This window comes from Passer montanus, unplaced genomic scaffold, assembly GCF_014805655.1.
Source record: "Passer montanus isolate IOZ18808 unplaced genomic scaffold, ASM1480565v1 scaffold21, whole genome shotgun sequence".
Lineage (NCBI taxonomy): Eukaryota > Metazoa > Chordata > Aves > Passeriformes > Passeridae > Passer > Passer montanus.
In genome coordinates, this window is record NW_024366703.1 from 15382642 (window position 1) to 15401852 (window position 19211).

The 19211-nt window shown below is 44.3% G+C and overlaps 2 protein-coding genes across 2 annotated transcripts; both read left to right on the forward strand.

Moving 5' to 3' along the window:
- The first annotated feature begins 19 nt into the window (after window positions 1-19).
- Window positions 20-7287, forward strand: LOC120502059 (deleted in malignant brain tumors 1 protein-like). Its single transcript, XM_039709109.1, has 7 exons — window positions 20-201; window positions 1532-1740; window positions 2401-2573; window positions 2972-3127; window positions 4429-4691; window positions 5532-5803; window positions 6454-7287. The coding sequence occupies exons 1-7, from the start codon at window positions 20-22 to the stop codon at window positions 6627-6629; spliced, it is 1431 nt and encodes a 476-aa protein (XP_039565043.1). The 3' UTR covers window positions 6630-7287.
- Window positions 7288-10640: 3353 nt separating this feature from the next.
- On the forward strand, window positions 10641-19125 carry LOC120502060 (deleted in malignant brain tumors 1 protein-like; the record flags this gene model as incomplete). The annotated part of the gene is made up of 7 exons (XM_039709110.1): window positions 10641-10783; window positions 12830-13141; window positions 14419-14727; window positions 14919-15134; window positions 15595-15861; window positions 16226-16267; window positions 18814-19125. Coding segments are annotated over exons 1-7 (1525 nt in total), but the record flags the coding sequence as incomplete, so codon positions are not given.
- Between the last annotated feature and the right edge of the window lie 86 nt (window positions 19126-19211).

The window sequence follows — 19211 nt, forward strand, 5'->3', positions numbered from 1 at the left end:
GTTTTTGGTTGATCCCACCATGAGAGACCATTCTGCTGGCACCCCCAGGCCCATGTACCAAGCTGGCAGCAATGTGCCCAGCACTGGGAGAAATGCAGTCATGGATCTTCATCCAGCAGGCCTCACCTGCCTCTTTCCTTTCCTCCCCTACAGCTGCCACAAGCACAACTACAGCCAGCCCCATCATCTCTGCTCCTTCAGGTGGGTCTGAGTTTCTCCTGCATTTTCTGGCTGCCGCTTTTTGCAGAAACAATTAGTGCCTCAGAGGTTGGGGTTTGATCTTTCCCAAGGGAGAGCAGAGACTGGCAAAAGCACAGCAGAATGCAGATGAAACTGAGAGTCATGGGACCCTAAAATTCATAGAGCATTGTCAAGGCCCTCTTGAGGGAAGATTCTTGCTTGTGGTCTGCTCTGACTGGACTTTAAATGTACGCTTGGGATGACTGCAGAATGTTATTTTTAGTTGATGCACCACGGGAGAGCATTCTTCTGAGACCCCCAGGATTTCCATTGCCCATTGTTGGGGTGGCACCAACATTCCCAGGGGTGGTAGAAAACCTTGCCATGCTCTCTCATCCTCCAGCACCTCACCTGCTTCCTTTTATTTGCCTCATACAGCTGCCACAAATCCTGCCCCTGTCACAAATGCTCCAGGTTTGTATTTTACTTGTTTTTCCCATTTCTCCAATCCATTACTCTTGAAGTGTCATAATTACTGTTTTGCAGGTGTGAGCTGTTTCATTTGCATAGTATAATACATTGGGAAAAATCCTTTCTGATTTTAATTCTTTATATACTATTCATTATTCTTTTGTGCTTGAGTGATTCTATAGCTGGGGGTGGCTTTCAGAGTTTGCTGATTACATGGGAGATTTTCTTTTGTTCATTCTCTGATTTTATGGTATTTAGGCCACCATTTTTTCTTTATTTCATACCCATGTGCCTGAAGCCCACAGAGTTAATAACTGCAAGTGTGGGTCATAATTCTCTGAAGAGTTCATCACTCTTGCAGCTAACTGAGAGGAGCACAATCATATGGTTTTTTTGAGATTTAACCTTGTGATACCATGATTTCTGTATATAGAACATATTTTTGTGTGATCTGAAGGAAATCTAAATTAATCACTTCTTTCCCTTGGTTTCTTTTTTTTTTTATTTCCTTTCCTTTTTCAGGTCAAAACTTTATTTGTGGTGATATACTTTTTAAGACCTCTGGAACATTTCAGAGTCCTTCTTTGAATCCTTCCGATAAAGCAGATTGTTTGTGGCAAATACATGTAACAAACAATTTCCTCATTGCGCTCACTTTTGATAACATTCAGTAAGTAAACCACTTTCTGCTTGGGCAATAAAACAATTCCAAATCTCAACTGCATCCACAGTTCCTGGGCACATTTCCCATCCTATAAGTGAATACTAAATATACATGGGAAATGTGTGAGTGCAGAATCCTATTGTATTGTTTGTTCAGCATTTAAACCCCAAAGTTCAGCTAATGCATTTTTTAAATATATTCTCATTTCTTCCTCAGGTTGCAAGGTGGATGCCAGAATGACTATATTGAGATCTATGATGGGCCACCCAAGTCTTCTCCTCTGCTTGGAAGAATTTGTTCTAGTTCTCATCTCACATACACCTCAACTTCAAATTTCATGTCTGTGAGGTTTTACAGCGACTCCAGATATTCCAGTGGAAGTTTTAGGGCTCAGTATCAGTCCTTTCCAGCCGACCAGAACACCAGTAAATTTCCATTCTATTCGTAATTATGTTCTCTTGGTAAAGTTTTCTTTGCTCAGAAGCTTTTATACACTGGGGGTTTTTTTGCTAAATAAGCATTTGTTAATATTGTTGAAGGAATCCCACATAGATGATATTCCTATTCGGATTTTGTGACTGATTATTGACTGCTCACTTTCAGAAAAGAACTACTTTTTCTCCTTTAAAGATATCCAATTTATTTACCTTTAGATATTTTCTGTGTTATTTTCTAAACTCATATTCTTTGTACCACATCATAATTCATATATATTTTTGTACCTTTCTGGACAAACTTTCACAGAGTCATAGAAATGTTGGTTAGAAGGGACTTTTGGAGGTTTCCTAGGCCAACTCTTCAAAACAGAGCTACTGCCAACACCAGGTCAGATCCATTAAGAACTGGTCTGGCTGTGTGTCTAGAAATATTCAAAGGATTAAATATTTGAAGCTACTACTTTGTATGACCCATTCCAGTACTGTCCTATTGCTTACTCATATCTAAGTCTCAAGTGTAAAAATAAGTGGTTTTGCATATGAATTATCTTCTCTAAATAGTAGCAGTGATTGCATTTGTTGGACTTGCAATATGGAAGCATTATCAAGTATCCAAAATCACTAACAATTAATATTTTTTTCCCCTAGCCCTTCTGTGCTTGCCAACCTACATGTATGCAGTGGTAGACAGACACTATCTCCAGTCCCAGGGCTACTCAGTGGACAGCATCAGCCTGGCAGACCCTCAGTGTGTACCACAAATTACTTCAGCTGAGGTTATATTCAACATTTCATACAGCAGCTGTGGTACACATAGACAGGTTGGTGTCAAGACATTGGGGAGAGCTCGGGGCATGGGAATTCATAGACATTTGGAAAATTGTCATAGATTGCAAAGGGTGTTGTAGGCCAAGGCATGCAAAACACAGAAAATGAGCCTGTGTTTCTGGTGGCTGAATTTGGTTAAATATTTTTACTTATCCTTCCCAGAGTACTTATATCCTTCCCTGTACCTATTTCAGAATGATGTTCTAGAGAACAAAAACAGAGGGGAGAGTTAAGTGAGCAATCCTATCCTGGATGCTTGGGATTTTTCAGTGTGACAGGTCCTTCCTGACTGCAGCAACTGGCACATACAGAAGTTTGTAATCCTCACAGTATTTACAGTGAACACGGTAATTAATGTGGTAATTTAACACTCATTTAATGTGTCAAACAGGGCAACAACGAAACAATCACCTACTCCAACGTGATAAAAGTGCCTGCTCCTGGCAAAGTCATCAAGAGGCAAAAGGACCTTCACCTGCACATCAGCTGCAAAATGCTGCAGAACACCTGGGTTCAGGTCATGTACATTGCTGATGACATCATCGATGTCAACAAAACCCAGTATGGCAGATACGACGTGAGCCTGATGTTCTACAACTCCTCATCATTCCAGTGGGCAGTCCATGACTTCCCATACTATGTTGACCTGAATCAGAATTTGTACCTGGAAGCTTCTCTTCACAGCTCTGACCGAAATCTGACCGTGTTTGTGGACACCTGCGTGGCATCGCCTAATTCTAGTGATTTTAGAACACTGGTCTATGAGTTGACCAAAAGTGGGTAAGAACTTTGTACAAAATTACTTTAAAAGTGTCTCTATGTGTTGTTCTAAAAGCACTTAATTTGTGAAATGAGGTGATTTAGGACCAGTGTACATTGGCTGTAATTCTTGGGGCAAATGTAAGAACTGGTCTGGCTGTGTGTCTAGAAATATTCAAAGGATTAAATATTTGAAGCTACTACTTTGTATGACCCGTTCCAGTACTGTCCTATTGCTTACTCATATCTAAGTCTCAAGTGTAAAAATAAGTGGTTTTGCATATGAATTATCTTCTCTAAATAGTAGCAGTGATTGCATTTGTTGGACTTGCAATATGGAAGCATTATCAAGTATCCAAAATCACTAACAATTAATATTTTTTTCCCCTAGCCCTTCTGTGCTTGCCAACCTACATGTATGCAGTGGTAGACAGACACTATCTCCAGTCCCAGGGCTACTCAGTGGACAGCATCAGCCTGGCAGACCCTCAGTGTGTACCACAAATTACTTCAGCTGAGGTTATATTCAACATTTCATACAGCAGCTGTGGTACACATAGACAGGTTGGTGTCAAGACATTGGGGAGAGCTCGGGGCATGGGAATTTCATAGACAGTTGGAAAATTGTCATAGATAGAAAAGGGTGTTGTAGGCCAAGGCATGCAAAACACAGAAAATGAGCCTGTGTTTCTGGTGGCTGAATTTGGTTAAATATTTTTACTTATCCTTCCCAGAGTACTTATATCCTTCCCTGTACCTATTTCAGAATGATGTTCTAGAGAACAAAAACAGAGGGGAGAGTTAAGTGAGCAATCCTATCCTGGATGCTTGGGATTTTTCAGTGTGACAGGTCCTTCCTGACTGCAGCAACTGGCACATACAGAAGTTTGTAATCCTCACAGTATTTACAGTGAACACGGTAATTAATGTGGTAATTTAACACTCATTTAATGTGTCAAACAGGGCAACAACGAAACAATCACCTACTCCAACGTGATAAAAGTGCCTGCTCCTGGCAAAGTCATCAAGAGGCAAAAGGACCTTCACCTGCACATCAGCTGCAAAATGCTGCAGAACACCTGGGTTCAGGTCATGTACATTGCTGATGACATCATCGATGTCAACAAAACCCAGTATGGCAGATACGACGTGAGCCTGATGTTCTACAACTCCTCATCATTCCAGTGGGCAGTCCATGACTTCCCATACTATGTTGACCTGAATCAGAATTTGTACCTGGAAGCTTCTCTTCACAGCTCTGACCGAAATCTGACCGTGTTTGTGGACACCTGCGTGGCATCGCCTAATTCTAGTGATTTTAGAACACTGGTCTATGAGTTGACCAAAAGTGGGTAAGAACTTTGTACAAAATTACTTTAAAAGTGTCTCTATGTGTTGTTCTAAAAGCACTTAATTTGTGAAATGAGGTGATTTAGGACCAGTGTACATTGGCTGTAATTCTTGGGGCAAATGTTCTTCTAAGAACAACTTTTTGGCAAAGGCTGAGTAAAATTCAGAATGACAACCAAATGTCATTTAGAAGTTGCCGTCAAACACTGAGATTTCACTCAAGGAGGCAGTGAGGAAATTGAGGTCTGACTTTGTTTTTGAAATAGATGTATGAAAAGGAGGGATGTCCACAGCTCTACATTTCTGTACATCATGAGTTTCACAGCATCGTAACTGGAGTACAAAACTGTCTCCTCAAAAAGAAGAGAAATTCCTTAGCCTTCTCTTACTATTCTAGAAACCTGAACCACTTAGCCTAATTTTATACCAAAGTACATTGAAGCACTAAAGAGAAGTGTATTAAAATTAGTTTTATGCTTCCAGAGAAGAAAGAAGAACTTTCTCTTTCTGCAACAACTTTCAAGGGCCTCTTTTCAAACAGTCAATCCTCTTTGAAAATGCATAACAGGCTCTCACCTGAAACACAGAAACCAGCAGAACCACTAGCCATTTTTCAGCTATTCATGTTTACACAGAACTTGTTAAGCTATGAAATTTCTGCGCTGTGCACATTTAGTAATTTCTCTTCTTTCTAAAAGCATATGGTTTTTCTAAGGCTTTTGATTTCTCTTTCACTTCCTGGTTTTATATTCGACCTTAACCTTATTGCAAAGTGCAATAGTGCTTCTGCTCATGAGAAGCTGTGGGTTAATGGCTAATCTGTTGATGTCGTGTCCCTGCAGGTGTGCTAGTGATCCTAGCTACGCTCTCTTCCCCTCGCCACGCGGCGATGTCGCTCGGTTCGGGTTTAGCGCCTTCTCCTTCGTGAACCGCTTCCCGTCAGTGTTCCTGCGCTGCGAGCTGCTGGTGTGCAGGCACCACGACTACTCCTCCCGCTGCTACCAAGGCTGTGTGAGCAGGTTCAAGAGGAATGCAGATTCTTCCCACGAGCAAGTGAATGTTGTTGTTGGACCCGTGCAGCTTCGGGAAGCTCACGCTGAGAGCAGGAACATTGGTGAGTTTAAATATTTTTAATAACGTAAGACTCTGTGTGTTACTGTCTGTTTGCATTTCAGTTCTTACAGGAAATCCAGCTCTGAAATGTGCTTTTGCTGGTTTATTTACAATTTGGCTATAATTCTTATGGGGGATTATTATTTTATATATATATAAAATACTTCTATTTGATTTACAAGCTCTTTCCTTTCTATCATAGTTTATATCCATTCTCTGTTCTGCACATATCGAGTGGTAATTGAGTAAGTTCTATGGGAAGAGGGATGAGATCTGATTTATATCAATTTTCCAAAGCTGCCTGTGCCTAATTTGCATGTCTATTATTTATTTACAATCAATCTCTAGGTCCTTTTGGAAATGCTGTTTCTCAGTGTCCTGTAGCTGCTGTTTCCAGTACCAGAAAGCAACATCTTAAGGTCATTGAGTGTGATCATTACAGACTCCCAGTTTCTCTTTAATTTCTTGCCACAATCTTTACTTGTTTTGCATGGCCACAAAATAATTTGTGAAATAAAGTGCAGTTTTCTGATCAGATCCTGATTTGAGATTTTTAACTCAAATTCTCTTTGCCTAATTGTCTTTGCAATTAACTAGCTCAGGGGAAAAAAACCAAAACAGTAAGTTTCTCTCTGACTCTTTTATGCGCAGGGCTGGCCTCTGACATCCAAAAGGCAAAAGGGGGGACTCTGAGCTCAGAGCCTGCTGGCAGCTCCCACCTTCCTCTGGCTGTGACCACCGTGGTGCTGGTAGCTGCTCTTCTCACAGCAGGAGGATTTCTCTGGAAGAGGAAACTGCAGGAGGACATCCCATACCAGAAACTGTGAGAGGCAGCTCCAGGCATGGAGGTGGAAGGACACTTTCACCAGCCACCTGCTTCATTATTTGGATTTGCAATCAGCGTGAAGGGCAGCTCTTACTTGGCTATTCCACCATCCAGACCATGTTTGAAGAATCAAGATCACACCTGATGTTACCATGAACTGAATTTATAAAGCAACCTGATTTTAAAACTTAAGGTGTAAAGAAGGATTGATTCTTTCATCCCAGCATCCAAATAAGTATCTTCAGTGCTGGACATTTCAGAGCTTTTCTGTTGAACTCCTCATTCAGTGTCTGTCTGAGACGACTGAAATAGGTGACTTGAGAAACAAGAACTGATTTATTTGTCCCTTGCTGATATACAGATGAAACACCTATGTAGCACCATAGACACACTGGGAAGTAGTACAAGAAAAATGTTTCTTTGCAGTAAAAAATCTCAATAATGAGCCATAAGCAAATATGCTCAGCAGCTGCACATGAAGAATTATTCCTGTACAGTGTTCCTGACTTTGGGAGATTGATTCTTCCCAAATCCATATTTTCCTGAGTAAATGTAGGCCACTTATATGATTTTGTATGGAGAATTAATATAATCCCATTACATAAATGTGTAATTAAAAACAACAGGAAAGAAAATGTTTTTTTGAGCAATACTTTTTTTTTGTGTGTACTTGCAAACATCCTGCTTGTATGTGTGAACTCATGGCTAACACACTGCCAGGTTGGAGAACGTGGCTTCTGACAAAGTGACTTTGCCAAGCAACGATTCCTGCTCTTGCTCTCACACATTTCTACACCTGGAATGGGTGGGAAGGAGAGAATGTAGGTAAGTTCCCATAAGGAAGTGTGACCTCTCTCCTATCCCCATTCAAAAACAAAATAAAAAACAATTAAAAAGGAAGAATTTCATTGGAAGAAGCTACTTAATGCAGGTGGAAAGGTCACTGGTATTGATTGAGAAATGCCCTTCTTGAGACGTTCCTGTTCTCCAGCCAGCTGTGAAAGAGGCAAGTTCATTTGGAACTGAGCAGTGTCAGATGTGCAAGGTGAGCCAAAGTGGTGACGTGTGAGGAAGGTGAGCTGTACTCTTGGGTGACATCCTGACCTGACAAGGAGGATGAGGGCAGTTCTGACAGGAACCAGCCCCACAGCCTGCACCACTTGTTCCTTTGAGCTGCCTTCTCCTCCTGGTCCCAGGCAGGGCTCTCATCACCTCTCCATGATGTAAAGGGATCACACAGGTAGGGGCTGGCACTGCACACACAAAGTGAGAGGGTTTTTCCACACTTGAAGAACAAGGAGTTCGTGTTCTCCTCCCCCCTGTGCCTGCAGCCACCTTTGGAAGGCAGAGCACCTCAGAAGGCTGACCTGCCTTCACCTGTTCTCTGTAGAGATTGTCCAGGCTCAGAGGAATCCAGCCATCTGCTCAGCACAGCAAGGACTCCCCTGGACCTGGGCTTTCCTAACTCTGTAGAACAGGACCTTCCCCTCTCTCTTCCCAGACTTGCTGTATTTTCCTTCTTCCTGCTGCTGTAGTGTTGCTACCACACTACCTTGCAAGATACAGCTTGATGTCACTTTTTTCCATTTCTCCTATTCTCTCAGCATTATTTTCACCAGACAAACAGAAAGACCTCAGGCCTAGATCCTGGTGTCTCCAATCCTCAGCAGCCCTGTGCTGTTCAGAGCTGAGTTTTCCCATAGCCTGTCTGGGCCAGGGCTCCCAGATGGAGAAATACCAAGGCTGGATAAAAATACAAGGTAGAATTGCCAAGTTCACTGGTTTCCATATTAAATATTGCTGCAGAAAGCATTGCCAAATTGTTTATGTGGTAAATGTCTCAGACTCCTCCTCATTTCTCGTTATCTCCCTTGATCCACAAGCATTAGAGAAATGCAGAATTAAAGAAAACTGGGTCTGATGTGGAGGAAAGGGTCATGTGCCTGGTGAATAATCTCTCTGCCACAAACCCTCCTGCCTGGATTCAGACTATCATTCCTTGTGGAAAAGGCTGTGGATATCCTTATTCCATTGTAGACACTTTCCTATAATCATGGGTGACAGCTGATTAATCTTGTTTGTCCTTTCACTGGTTCTGTTTTTTAAAAACCTTTAAAAACTCTGTATTTTTGCAAAGTGCCCTCACAATTGTCAGCAGAAGAAAGGGTATTTTCAGGGCTTAGTGTAGCTTCATTCAGAGTGATGTGCTGGGAAATACCTCAAGCTGCCAGAAGAAGACTTTGAGAACAAAAATGTGTTACTGCAAGAGATTTATCTAGTCAGTGGGAAGGGTGAAATACCGTATGGTATTTGCACTAAGGTTAATTAAAACAAAATATTTATCTATTTCCATCATGCAGAGATTGTCTTATAATAAAAATCTCTAGAAATATCTAGATTTTTGAAATGCGTAATTTATTTATGAAGAAGATAGTGAAGAACTAATCAATCAATCAGTCAAATAATCAATCTTGATCTTTTACCTGGGCAGCTTAAGACTTTTTTTTTTACATTTGAACCATCTGGGAATCCCTTTTGTGTTCCCCTTCCTCCTCACCCTTTTTCAGTTATTACAAGGGTTTGGAGAAGAACTGTGATCCATCACTCACTCTTGCTTCACTGATTGCAGTGTTTGATTGGCCAGTCAAATAAACTGGATTTTTCATTCTTGTCAGGGTGTCAAAACCAGAATATGAATAGTGAATACCAGGTGTTGTGTACATATCCTCATTCATGTGCAAATATGGTTGTTTGGATAAAGAAGAAACATATTTACCATTCTGAATGTTCACTTTCAAGGCTTCCAAAGTTATCTTTGGCCTCTTGTATTTTTCACTTCCTTCTTCCATTCCAATCATATTGGCCGTTGTGGAAAGATGTTTTAGATCATTCTCTTTTCCCCTCAGGCTTTGGTCTTCCTGCTTGATGGCTGTCCCTGGAGGCAATAAATTCATATGTGGCAACAGTTTTAACTGGTGATGATTCCATCCAAGACATGATGGCTGTGGAGGTAGGGATGAGATGGAGAACAATGTTCTGACTCTTCAGTGTTCAGATGATCACCAGAGTTTTTTGTTAAGTTGTTAGAAACACAGAAAGAGAGGAAAGTAACCACTCTGGCAAGAGAGTGATGAATGAGAATTAAGCATTATTTCATATTGTGGACAAAGCTTGGATTCATTCTTCAAAGAATGATACAGCTGTTATTGTCACTATGTAAAATTAAACAAGGAATATATTAAGACGTTTTCTGAATCTGAAGAAATCAGGGCTTTTTCCCCCAATTTTTTGGTTCAAAGGATCAAATGAAATTTTAGAACAAAATTAGGTTCAATCTATGTAATTTCCTTCACTATGCATGAAATCCACTTATTTTTTTCCACAGTGTTTGCACAAAAAGTTATCAGTTGACCATGGTTCTCTGACATTTCCTTGCAATCTGTCTGTCAGTGAATTTTGACTGGAATTTCGGCTTGTACTTAAATGTGCCCCAAAAGAATTAGTTTGTACTGGGGCTGGGGCTATTGACTTCAGCTGCAAGGTTCTTCAGAGACCCCCCCAGTCGTACTTAAACAGGGCCACCAGGTCTGATCTTGTTTTATTTAAAGTCTGCTGAAGGTTTAGGACATTTATGGCTCCCCAGGAAGACCTGCCACATTAGTTGGCAAGGGTCTCTTTCTATTTTGCTGGAAGAAGCCCATTTAAGTTTCAAGATTCCACTACCATTCCAATACCTGACCAGGAACCTCCTCATGAAAGAAAAATGCTGAGATGCATCAGCCAGAATTGAAATGTATCTTTGGACAGGAGCTCTCTTTTTTTTGGTACAATGAGATGATTGTGAAACCTATGGTAGCATAAATAGTTCCTTCCAGGCAATGGAAAATGTTACTATTGAGATATTGTCTTTTTGCAAAACCCAGGAAGTTACCAAATATTAAATAACAAATCAAACATATGTTTGTTTCAGATTAGAGGGCTGTGGTTGTTTTATTGTTCTGCTGAAGAAAGAGACCTGGAGAGCCACTCCCCTTCAGAAACAGAGACTATATATTGTGAGGTCCTCTTTACCAACAACACCTGGTGAGATGGGTACCACCACGATTTTGGCATGCCTTCTCTTGTTGGGTCCATCAGTTCTGGAGGCCAAAACAGGTAAAAGACTTAGAGTTGTTCCAGGGCACATAAAAAAAAAATTATAAAGACTGCTTGGAGTCCTCTCTGTTGATTCCAAGAGCAGACATTAAATTCAGACTGGTATTGGTTTGGGCAAAATATTGGAAATTGGATGAAAGAGCAGAGTTTTGTTCTACTGAAATTATGAAGTAATCATCAGAGTGGATCATAAAAATCATTTGAACCATTTTGTAGAGTTGATTTTGCTGCCACAGGGTCCTACTCATCTTAGTTACTTGTATCACTGCAAGAATTGTGTCTGTGAGTATGTCATGAATGAGGTATTCTTCCAGTTCTAAAAATCTGATCTAAAAATCATGGAAATATTTATTTCTGTACTTATTTTCCATGCGTATTTGATTCCAGAGTATACAAGTGCACACATATGCTATATATTTAATACTGCTTGCATTATTTGGTTCTTCAGGTATAATGTACAAATTAACAAAATATAACATTAAGTTAGGTTTTCACACTCTAGCACTGTGGTTAAATGATGGACATCTAAAAATTATGAGAGATTAAATACTTTCAGTTCAACTTTTTTTATGATCACAGAATTTTTCCTTCCACGATTACTTTCTGTCTCCTGAGTGGTTTGGGTGACTTTGAATTAATAGTTCTGTGTATATCTTATAATAATTTCTCATGACTTTTCTAATGAGTTATTTAAGCTTTGTGATGATAATTTATACTGCCACCATTCACCTCATCAATTCTCTCCACTTGTCTCCTGCTTTTCTGGTGATAACTCATCTCACTCTGGCTGCTCTGGTTGTTCTCTCTGCTCTCTGTCTCTGTGTCCCAGAGCAAAGTATTTGCTGTATTTGTATAATCACAGGCTTTTGTCTTTTTGATACCTTTGAAGTGTGAGGAAGGATTCATCCTATCTAATTTCATCCCCAGCTGATGGTTATGCTCTCACAGTGATGGCAGGCCTTGAATGACAGCAAATAAAACTGGCTTAGGTCGGCTTGCATTTCCTAATCCCATTCTGACTTTTTGCCAGGTTTGCTATTTAATTTCTCAAAAACCCTGTGAGTAGGGTTCAAAAATGTGTGTTCAAGTGGATATTTGAAGGAACAAGTCAGATATAAGTCAAGGGGCACTTTTATAGTTTTGCCCTTTGAAAATCATACAAATCAAGGCAAATTTAGTTTGGTCACCATCTTGACTGTACTTCTGGATCGATAGCAAAGAATTAGGAGCAATGAAGAAATCCTGGAGGTGTTAACTTTAGAAATTTGTTTTGCTTTGGATGACTTAGTGTTTAATAATAAGGTAAATATATACTTGGCAGCAATGTAAAATATAACAAGTGCAGCTGCCTGTTTTGATTTCCAGAGTGTAAATACTGCAAATCCAAAGTTACAACATTTATTTGCTTGCTTACACTTGGTAGTAAAGCCTTTAATAAACTTATGCATCAAAAATGGATCTCTAAAATCAGGATTTTTATGCTGGTCACACGACAATGTCTAAAAAAGATATAAAAACTGAAAAGGAGATGGGCTTTACCTGAACGAATGCAGTAATCAGCTGTATACAGGATAGGTTATTTCTTTATTTCAAACTGTAATAACATTTTTCTGGTACATTAGAAACAAAGCCACTGAACTCCTATTAAAATCTTTATAATCCTGTTGAGCCCATCCTCCATTCTGTAGAACATTTGGTGGAATTCTTCCACTAAAGTTACTCTTATAAGCTATAGGATTTGGTGACATGTGGACTCTTGGTCCTTAAATTTGTCCCAAAAATTTCTTTTTTTGTTTAAACCGCTTGTGCTTAGCCTGCTGCCTAACTTTACTGCAGGGATCTTGCAGAAAACACAGGTGGTTGATTTTGAGAACAGGAAGAGAGGAATAAAAAGGTACAAATCACCTCTGCCCTCACAGGCACTTAATAATGGGCTGGGCAACACCTTCTAGGGACGATAAGGGAAGAAGGCAGCATAGATGCTCCTTCCAGTCCCTTCCAGCCTGTTTCCCTGACTGTTTTGTGCCCATGCCCTCTCTCCCAAAGCTCCCTACGTCCACCTGGTGAACGGAAGGCACCGATGTGAAGGTCGTGTTGAGGTCTACTACCGAGGACAGTCGGGGACGGTTTGTGATGACTACTGGGACCTCGCGGACGCCCAGGTGGTGTGCAGGCAGCTGGGGTGTGGCAGGGCCATTGCAGCTCTAGGAAGTGCCTACTTTGGGCAAGGCTCAGGGGACATTGTGCTGGACAACGTGAGGTGCAGTGGAAATGAGGTGTCCTTGCTGCGCTGCAATCACACGGGGTGGAGGATCCACAACTGTGCCCACTATGAAGACGCTTCTGTTGTCTGTTCAGGTACTCCCACTTTTCTTTTCCCCCCTAGTCTTGTTCTTTCACTCCACTGGCCCTGCAGAACCAGCATGGACTCGTGTTTTTCTCGTTATGTAAAAAGCTCACTTGCTCATCCATGCAAAACAATAAAAAACCCCAAGGATCAGATATACATTGCTGATATGCAGGACAATTATTCCATCTAATCACCTGGCAGTGGCAATAAGGAAACAATTCAAAATTAGAGGTAAAGCTATATCTGATAGGCAAAGTTTATCAGGGAGGAATGGGGTTAGGTGAATTCTTAATGGACTTGTTATGGGCAATAATAATTTCACAATCACAGCTCAGATTGTCATAGCTCACAATTCACTTTGGATTGTTTCCATATTTTTCAAGTCTTCCTTCATTCAGGTCCATTAATGTCTTTTTTCCTTTGCAAATATCCATCCATTTGGACTACTCTTTCACTTTGCTGTGTTCATTTTACTTTCACATTATTTTTAGGAGAATGTGGGTTGTTTGTATCTTATTTTCTGATGTATTAGCAACTCATCATCATGAACTGAGACAAGGCTGATGACATCAGACTGTTCAGGTGTTTTGCATCTGTATTGCAGTGTTCCATGTTTCCTTAGAGACTAAGAGCCTGGAGAGCTGAATCCATGCTGGAAAGCAGTGCTAACTACACCAGTGTTTTTCACTTAGAAGAAAAGAATAAAAATTGCTACCAGACCTGTATTAATCTATGTGTGACGTGTTAGAGCCTTTTTAAATGCCATTTATTTCTTGCCTGCATTCATAGCTCCAGTGCCTTCTACGGGCTGGGTGTATCCAACAGATGATTCAGCTTGGCCCACTCCTGCCCTTGCACCAAGCACCATCCCAAGACCACTGCCCAAACTGCTCCTGGGGATGTCCTGATCCTCTGCAGAAGGGCATTCACAGTGGGGACAGGTCCAAGCCCTGCTGCTGCCAGCAGCCCCACAGCTCCCCCATCCCCAGGAGCCTGTGGAGTCCCAGGCTGTGCCTGGGTAGTGGAGTCCTGGGGCTGGGAGCAGATGCCACCCCCGAACCTTACCCAGCTTGCCATCTGTAAATACCACCTCCAAGACAAATTTTAAATTGGCTGTTACCCACCTCTATTCTCTCCATTGACTCCAGATAAGAAAGACTATCCCATCAGAGTAATTGCTCTTGATTTCACTTCATCCTTGAGGATCTGTGCTTGTAGCTACCGCACAGACATATCCATTGCACAGTGCTCATGTGTGGAGTGGTTTTCTTCTTTTTTTTCACAGAAGAGTCTGATTCAAAACAAGCAGAGCCAACATCAACCTATACAGCATATTCAGCACTGGAGACAACATCCCCAGAAGAGACAACACCCATAGAACCAATGAGGTCTCTAAGAGAGACATCAATGTCAGCATCAACAGTCTTCACAGAGGAGACGACGTCCCCTGGGGAGACGGCCACCACCGTGCCAATGACAAGCCTAGAGGTCACATCCAACCCATGGCAAATGACCTCCCCAGAAGAGATGTCTGCTCTACCAGAGTCCTCTGCCCTACCGCTGTTGCACACCACAGTAGAGGAGAGCACAACAGGTAACCCTGCCCACTGTCACTCACTGTTCTCTTTAGTGCCCCTGGTCTTCCTTCCCTGACCTGACTGCACTGCAGGGAGACTCCCAAAATGACAGGAGAGAGTTCCATGCTCCCTTCCCCCATTATTTGCCCAGCTCTGCTTTTCATGCCCATTCCTATGTCCATTGCCATTGCACTAATGACCTCTTTAGCAGGAATGCCCAGCCCAACACACCCGACCAGTGCAGCACTACCCACCAGCACACCAGAGATGTCCACCTCAGCAGAGACGACCACCACAGCAGGATCCAGTGCCACACCAGAGGTGTCCACCTCAACAGTGATGTCCACCTCAGCAGAGATGATAACCTCACCATTGTTGAGCACCTCAGAGAAAACAGCTATGAGAGAAGAGGAGAGCACACCAGGTAACCCTGTCATTTCTAACTGATTGGTCTCCTTATTGCTCCTGATCTCTTTACTGAGTGGCCCTAACCCCTGGCACATGTCCCACTGGTGGATTTTGGTGCCCTCCCTTGGAAGCAGCCATGCTGACCTCTCTTGGAAGATGTGGGGCAAAGCAGCAACCTTGGTACCTTGGTGCTTTCTGTCGCTTGGTGAGCTGAGCATGTGCCAAGAAAAGCCCTGTTTGCACAGAGAGAGCACAGCAGACACTCCTGGCCTGCAGGAATAGGGTTTCAGAGAGGTGGCAAAGAGCAGGACAGAGAGGGGACAGAGCTGGGAGGTTGGGGAAAGATTCAGGGCACTTTGGGCTGGTGTCTCTATGGGAAATGACTGGACAAAGCTTCACCCTCTCTACCGGCATTAATCATCCATCCTTGCCTATCACACCAAATGCTGTGGCCACTGTAAGAATTACCTCCCTAGCAGGGATGCCCATGATAGAGCAGAAGATAGAGGAAACAGACTTCATAGCAGAGACGACCACCTCAGCAGAGACGACAACGACCTCAGTAGAGACAACCACCTTAGCAGAGATGACCACAACCTCAGCAGCCATACCCACCTCAGCAGAGCCGACCACCTCAGCAGAGACGACCAACTCAGCAGAGACAACCACGCCAGCACAGACAAGCATCTCAGAAGAGGTGACTACTTCAGCATGGATTGCAAGAGCGGAAAGCAGTCCACCAGGTAACCCTGTCCACTCTCACTCACTGTTCAGTGTGTGAAACAGCAAAACCAGGATGGTGATTTGGGATGAGTGAAAGAACTCTGCAGGATGTCGTAGGAATCACAGGACAGGGGCACCTAGAAAATGCACTACACTTATCTGCATGACTTGTGCTTGGACACGGCGCACTTTGGCCCAGGCTCCGGCCGCATCTTCCTGGACGACATGCAGTGCCGCGGGGACGAGCCCTCCCTCCAGATGTGCCGGCACAGCGGCTAGCCTAGCATTTCCAAGTCCATGTCCATGTCCATGTCCATGTCCATCCTCTGTGACAAGTTTGCTGCCTTTAATTCTCTTTCATACACTCTCTCCTTTTCCTTGCAGGTGCCAATCCAACCCCTCCTGCTCAATGGCCGTACACAACAGGTAATTCCTTCCTACCCAGCACATTTCCAGTTTTATAGTGAGCCCCACCCTGGCACAAGAGGAGAAGAGAAGGGACCTGCTGGGCAGAGCCTGCTCACTGCAATGCTGCTGGTCCCTTCTGCCCATGGCAAGGAGTCTTGTCATTTGAGGGCTTCTGCCAGGGAGGATCTGAGCCTCAGCAGAACGGCAGCTGCAGTGGTGCTGAGTCCACGCCCTGCTCTGCCAGACGTTCCATGGCTCCTGGCTGTGGGGCAGCAAGTACCAAGAGGATGGGGGCAATCCCTTCCCTCAAGCCCATGTGCTTGCCAGCCTAGCCCAAAACATAAATATCTGTCCTGATGCCAGGTCATGGCTGCTGTTGTTCAGCCATCCAGCAGAGGTGGCCAGTTTCTTGTGGATATCCTGCCAGGGCCCATAGCCTCAAACACCTGCAAGATATATGAGTGGTATGGGGGGAGGTCTCATGATCATAGTGTGCAAAAATGGCTTTTTGGCAAATGCCCCCATGCCCCCAGCAGCTCCCAGGACCCCCAGGCTCTTCTCATGAGATTTCCCAACAGATCCTTGCTCATTATGCATCAGCCCTCCATGTGCCTGGGGTCTTTGCTCTATCAATCCCCTTCCTTGGTCTCTTTAGGTTTGCACCACCTCAAACTGAAGTCCGTCTGGCCAAATCTCCAAAACATTTGGGGAGGTGGGGGCAGTGGATGCTGGGGTGTTGGAAACCTGAGGTTGTGCCTTGTTCCATGTGGCAGGGCCCAGTGTGCGGCTGTCGGGCGGCAGGAACGGCTGCGAGGGCCGTGTGGAGCTGTACGACGGGCTGTGCTTTGAGTTGGAAAACTCTGCAGCTGTTCCTGGTTGAATGAAACTCTGCAAAGGGATTGCCTCTCACTGCAACCAGGAGAAAAAAATTAATTCTGTTTTAATTGCCTCATATCCTGCATGGGTAGTACCAGAACTATTTCCTAGATATGCTCTGGCACTGGTGATGGGGCTGGAAGAAATAAAGCTGCTGCCTTAATACTTTGATATTCAGGAGAGGTCTCTGTGTGCATGAGGGTCCTGTGTGAAAGAGCAAAGCCAGGATGGTGGTTTGAGTCAAAGAACTCTGCAGGATGTTGTAGGAATCACAGGACAGAGTCATCTGTGCAGGTGTGTGGCCCCCAGGGACCATCATCTCTCCAGCAGCTCACACCAGATGGGTTCTGGTGTCCTTCATGGGAAGCAACCATGCAGAGCGCCAGGGAAGAGAGGACAGCCTGTGATTTTCTGTTGCCTGGTGCTGAGATGTGTGTCATGCAAAATCCACATTTTTGCACAGAGAGGTCAGCACAGGCTCTCCAGTCTCACAGGTGTAGCTGCTCCATGTGGTGGCAAAGAGTAGCTTGGTGGGATCACGGCATGGGCTGTACCAGGAACGTGTCGGGGTCTCACAACAGGTAAGTCCAGCTCACCCAGATTAGGCCCACTTTTAAAGCCAGACCCAGTCTGGCACGATAAGAGAAGAGGGGTGCCCAACACAGCTCATCCTGGTCAGTGCTATGCTTCTGGTTTTTACCACTGAATTATTGGTTTTTACCACTGAATGGGACATGCCTTGGCTTTTCTGGCTCCTGCTGCTGAACCAAATAGCAGCAACTGTGGTGTTTTCACCCCAGAGACACTCTAATTTGGTATGATTCCAAGCTGAGCATGTTGGGGCAAGCCCAGGCATGCCGGAGCTCTGATGGCTCCGGGCTGGAGCTTACTGGTAAAAGAGGGTCACTCCTCAGGCCTCCCTGTGCTGGAGAAACCTTTTAAGGCAATGGTGAAGGAAGGTGTTGGTCCTGAAGGAGGGTTTAGTCCAGAGGTTTTATTCTGGGCCACATGGCCCATGAATGTAGCAACAGCTCCACAAGGACTCCCAACCGTGTGGTGTGCTCGTCCTTTTACCCAGGGGAGAGGGGAAGGGAATACAGGGACCACCAATCCAGGTACAGGGGGAGGAGACCTCAGGGGAAAGGGACACCTGGATGGGCCAATGGCCCCCAGTGATGGAGAGCATCTTTTAAATCTGCCCAATCACTCGATGCTCCTCTGGAATTTCTGGGTTGATAGACAGTATTCAGCAGGGGTCAGGGGTGGGGGAAAGGAGAGGCGACTGACACCTGGGGAAGGACTGAGGTAACTGAGACATGTCATGACATCACACCGCAACACTGCTCCCTCTTCCTCTGTCATCTCCAGGCTGCATGAATGTCCCCCTTAGTGAATGGGCCAAATGCAAGGGTAGCAAAATGCTGTTCTGCACATGAGCCAGGCTCTTGAGCATGTCTGTCCCCAGGGTTCGCAATCAGGACACCGGCAGCAAGGCCAGAGGAGGTCACATCTGCCATCTGTATTCCAGTGATGTTTGCTCAGTCACTGCCCTTCCCTGATCTCCCATGATCTGCAACACCCCAGATCAAAGTCACAGAGGCAAAATCTGCAAAACAGTAGGGGAGGTAGTTGGGATTGTGCATGCTGGGTTGGAGGCACACGAACCAACAGCGTGTTCCGTGTGGCAGGGCCCAGCGTGCGGCTGTCGGGCGGCAGGAACGGCTGCGAGGGCCGCGTGGAGCTGTACGACGGCAGCTCCTGGGGCACCGTGTGTGACGACCAGTGGGACCTGCAGGATGCCCAGGTGGTGTGCCGCCAGCTGGGCTGTGGCCAGCCCCTGGGTGCCCCACGCAACGCTCGCTTTGGCCCGGGCTCCGGCCGCATCTTCCTGGACGACGTGCAGTGCCGCGGGGACGAGCCCTCCCTCCAGATGTGCCGGCACAACGGCTGGGGCATGCACAACTGTGGGCACGTGGAGGATGCCAGTGTCATCTGTGCAGGTGCGTGCCCAGCACAGCACTCTGGCTATTTCACATGTCACTCTAGGAGGGTTTTCTGTCAGGCCAGGGCAGAGGTGAGGCTGGCA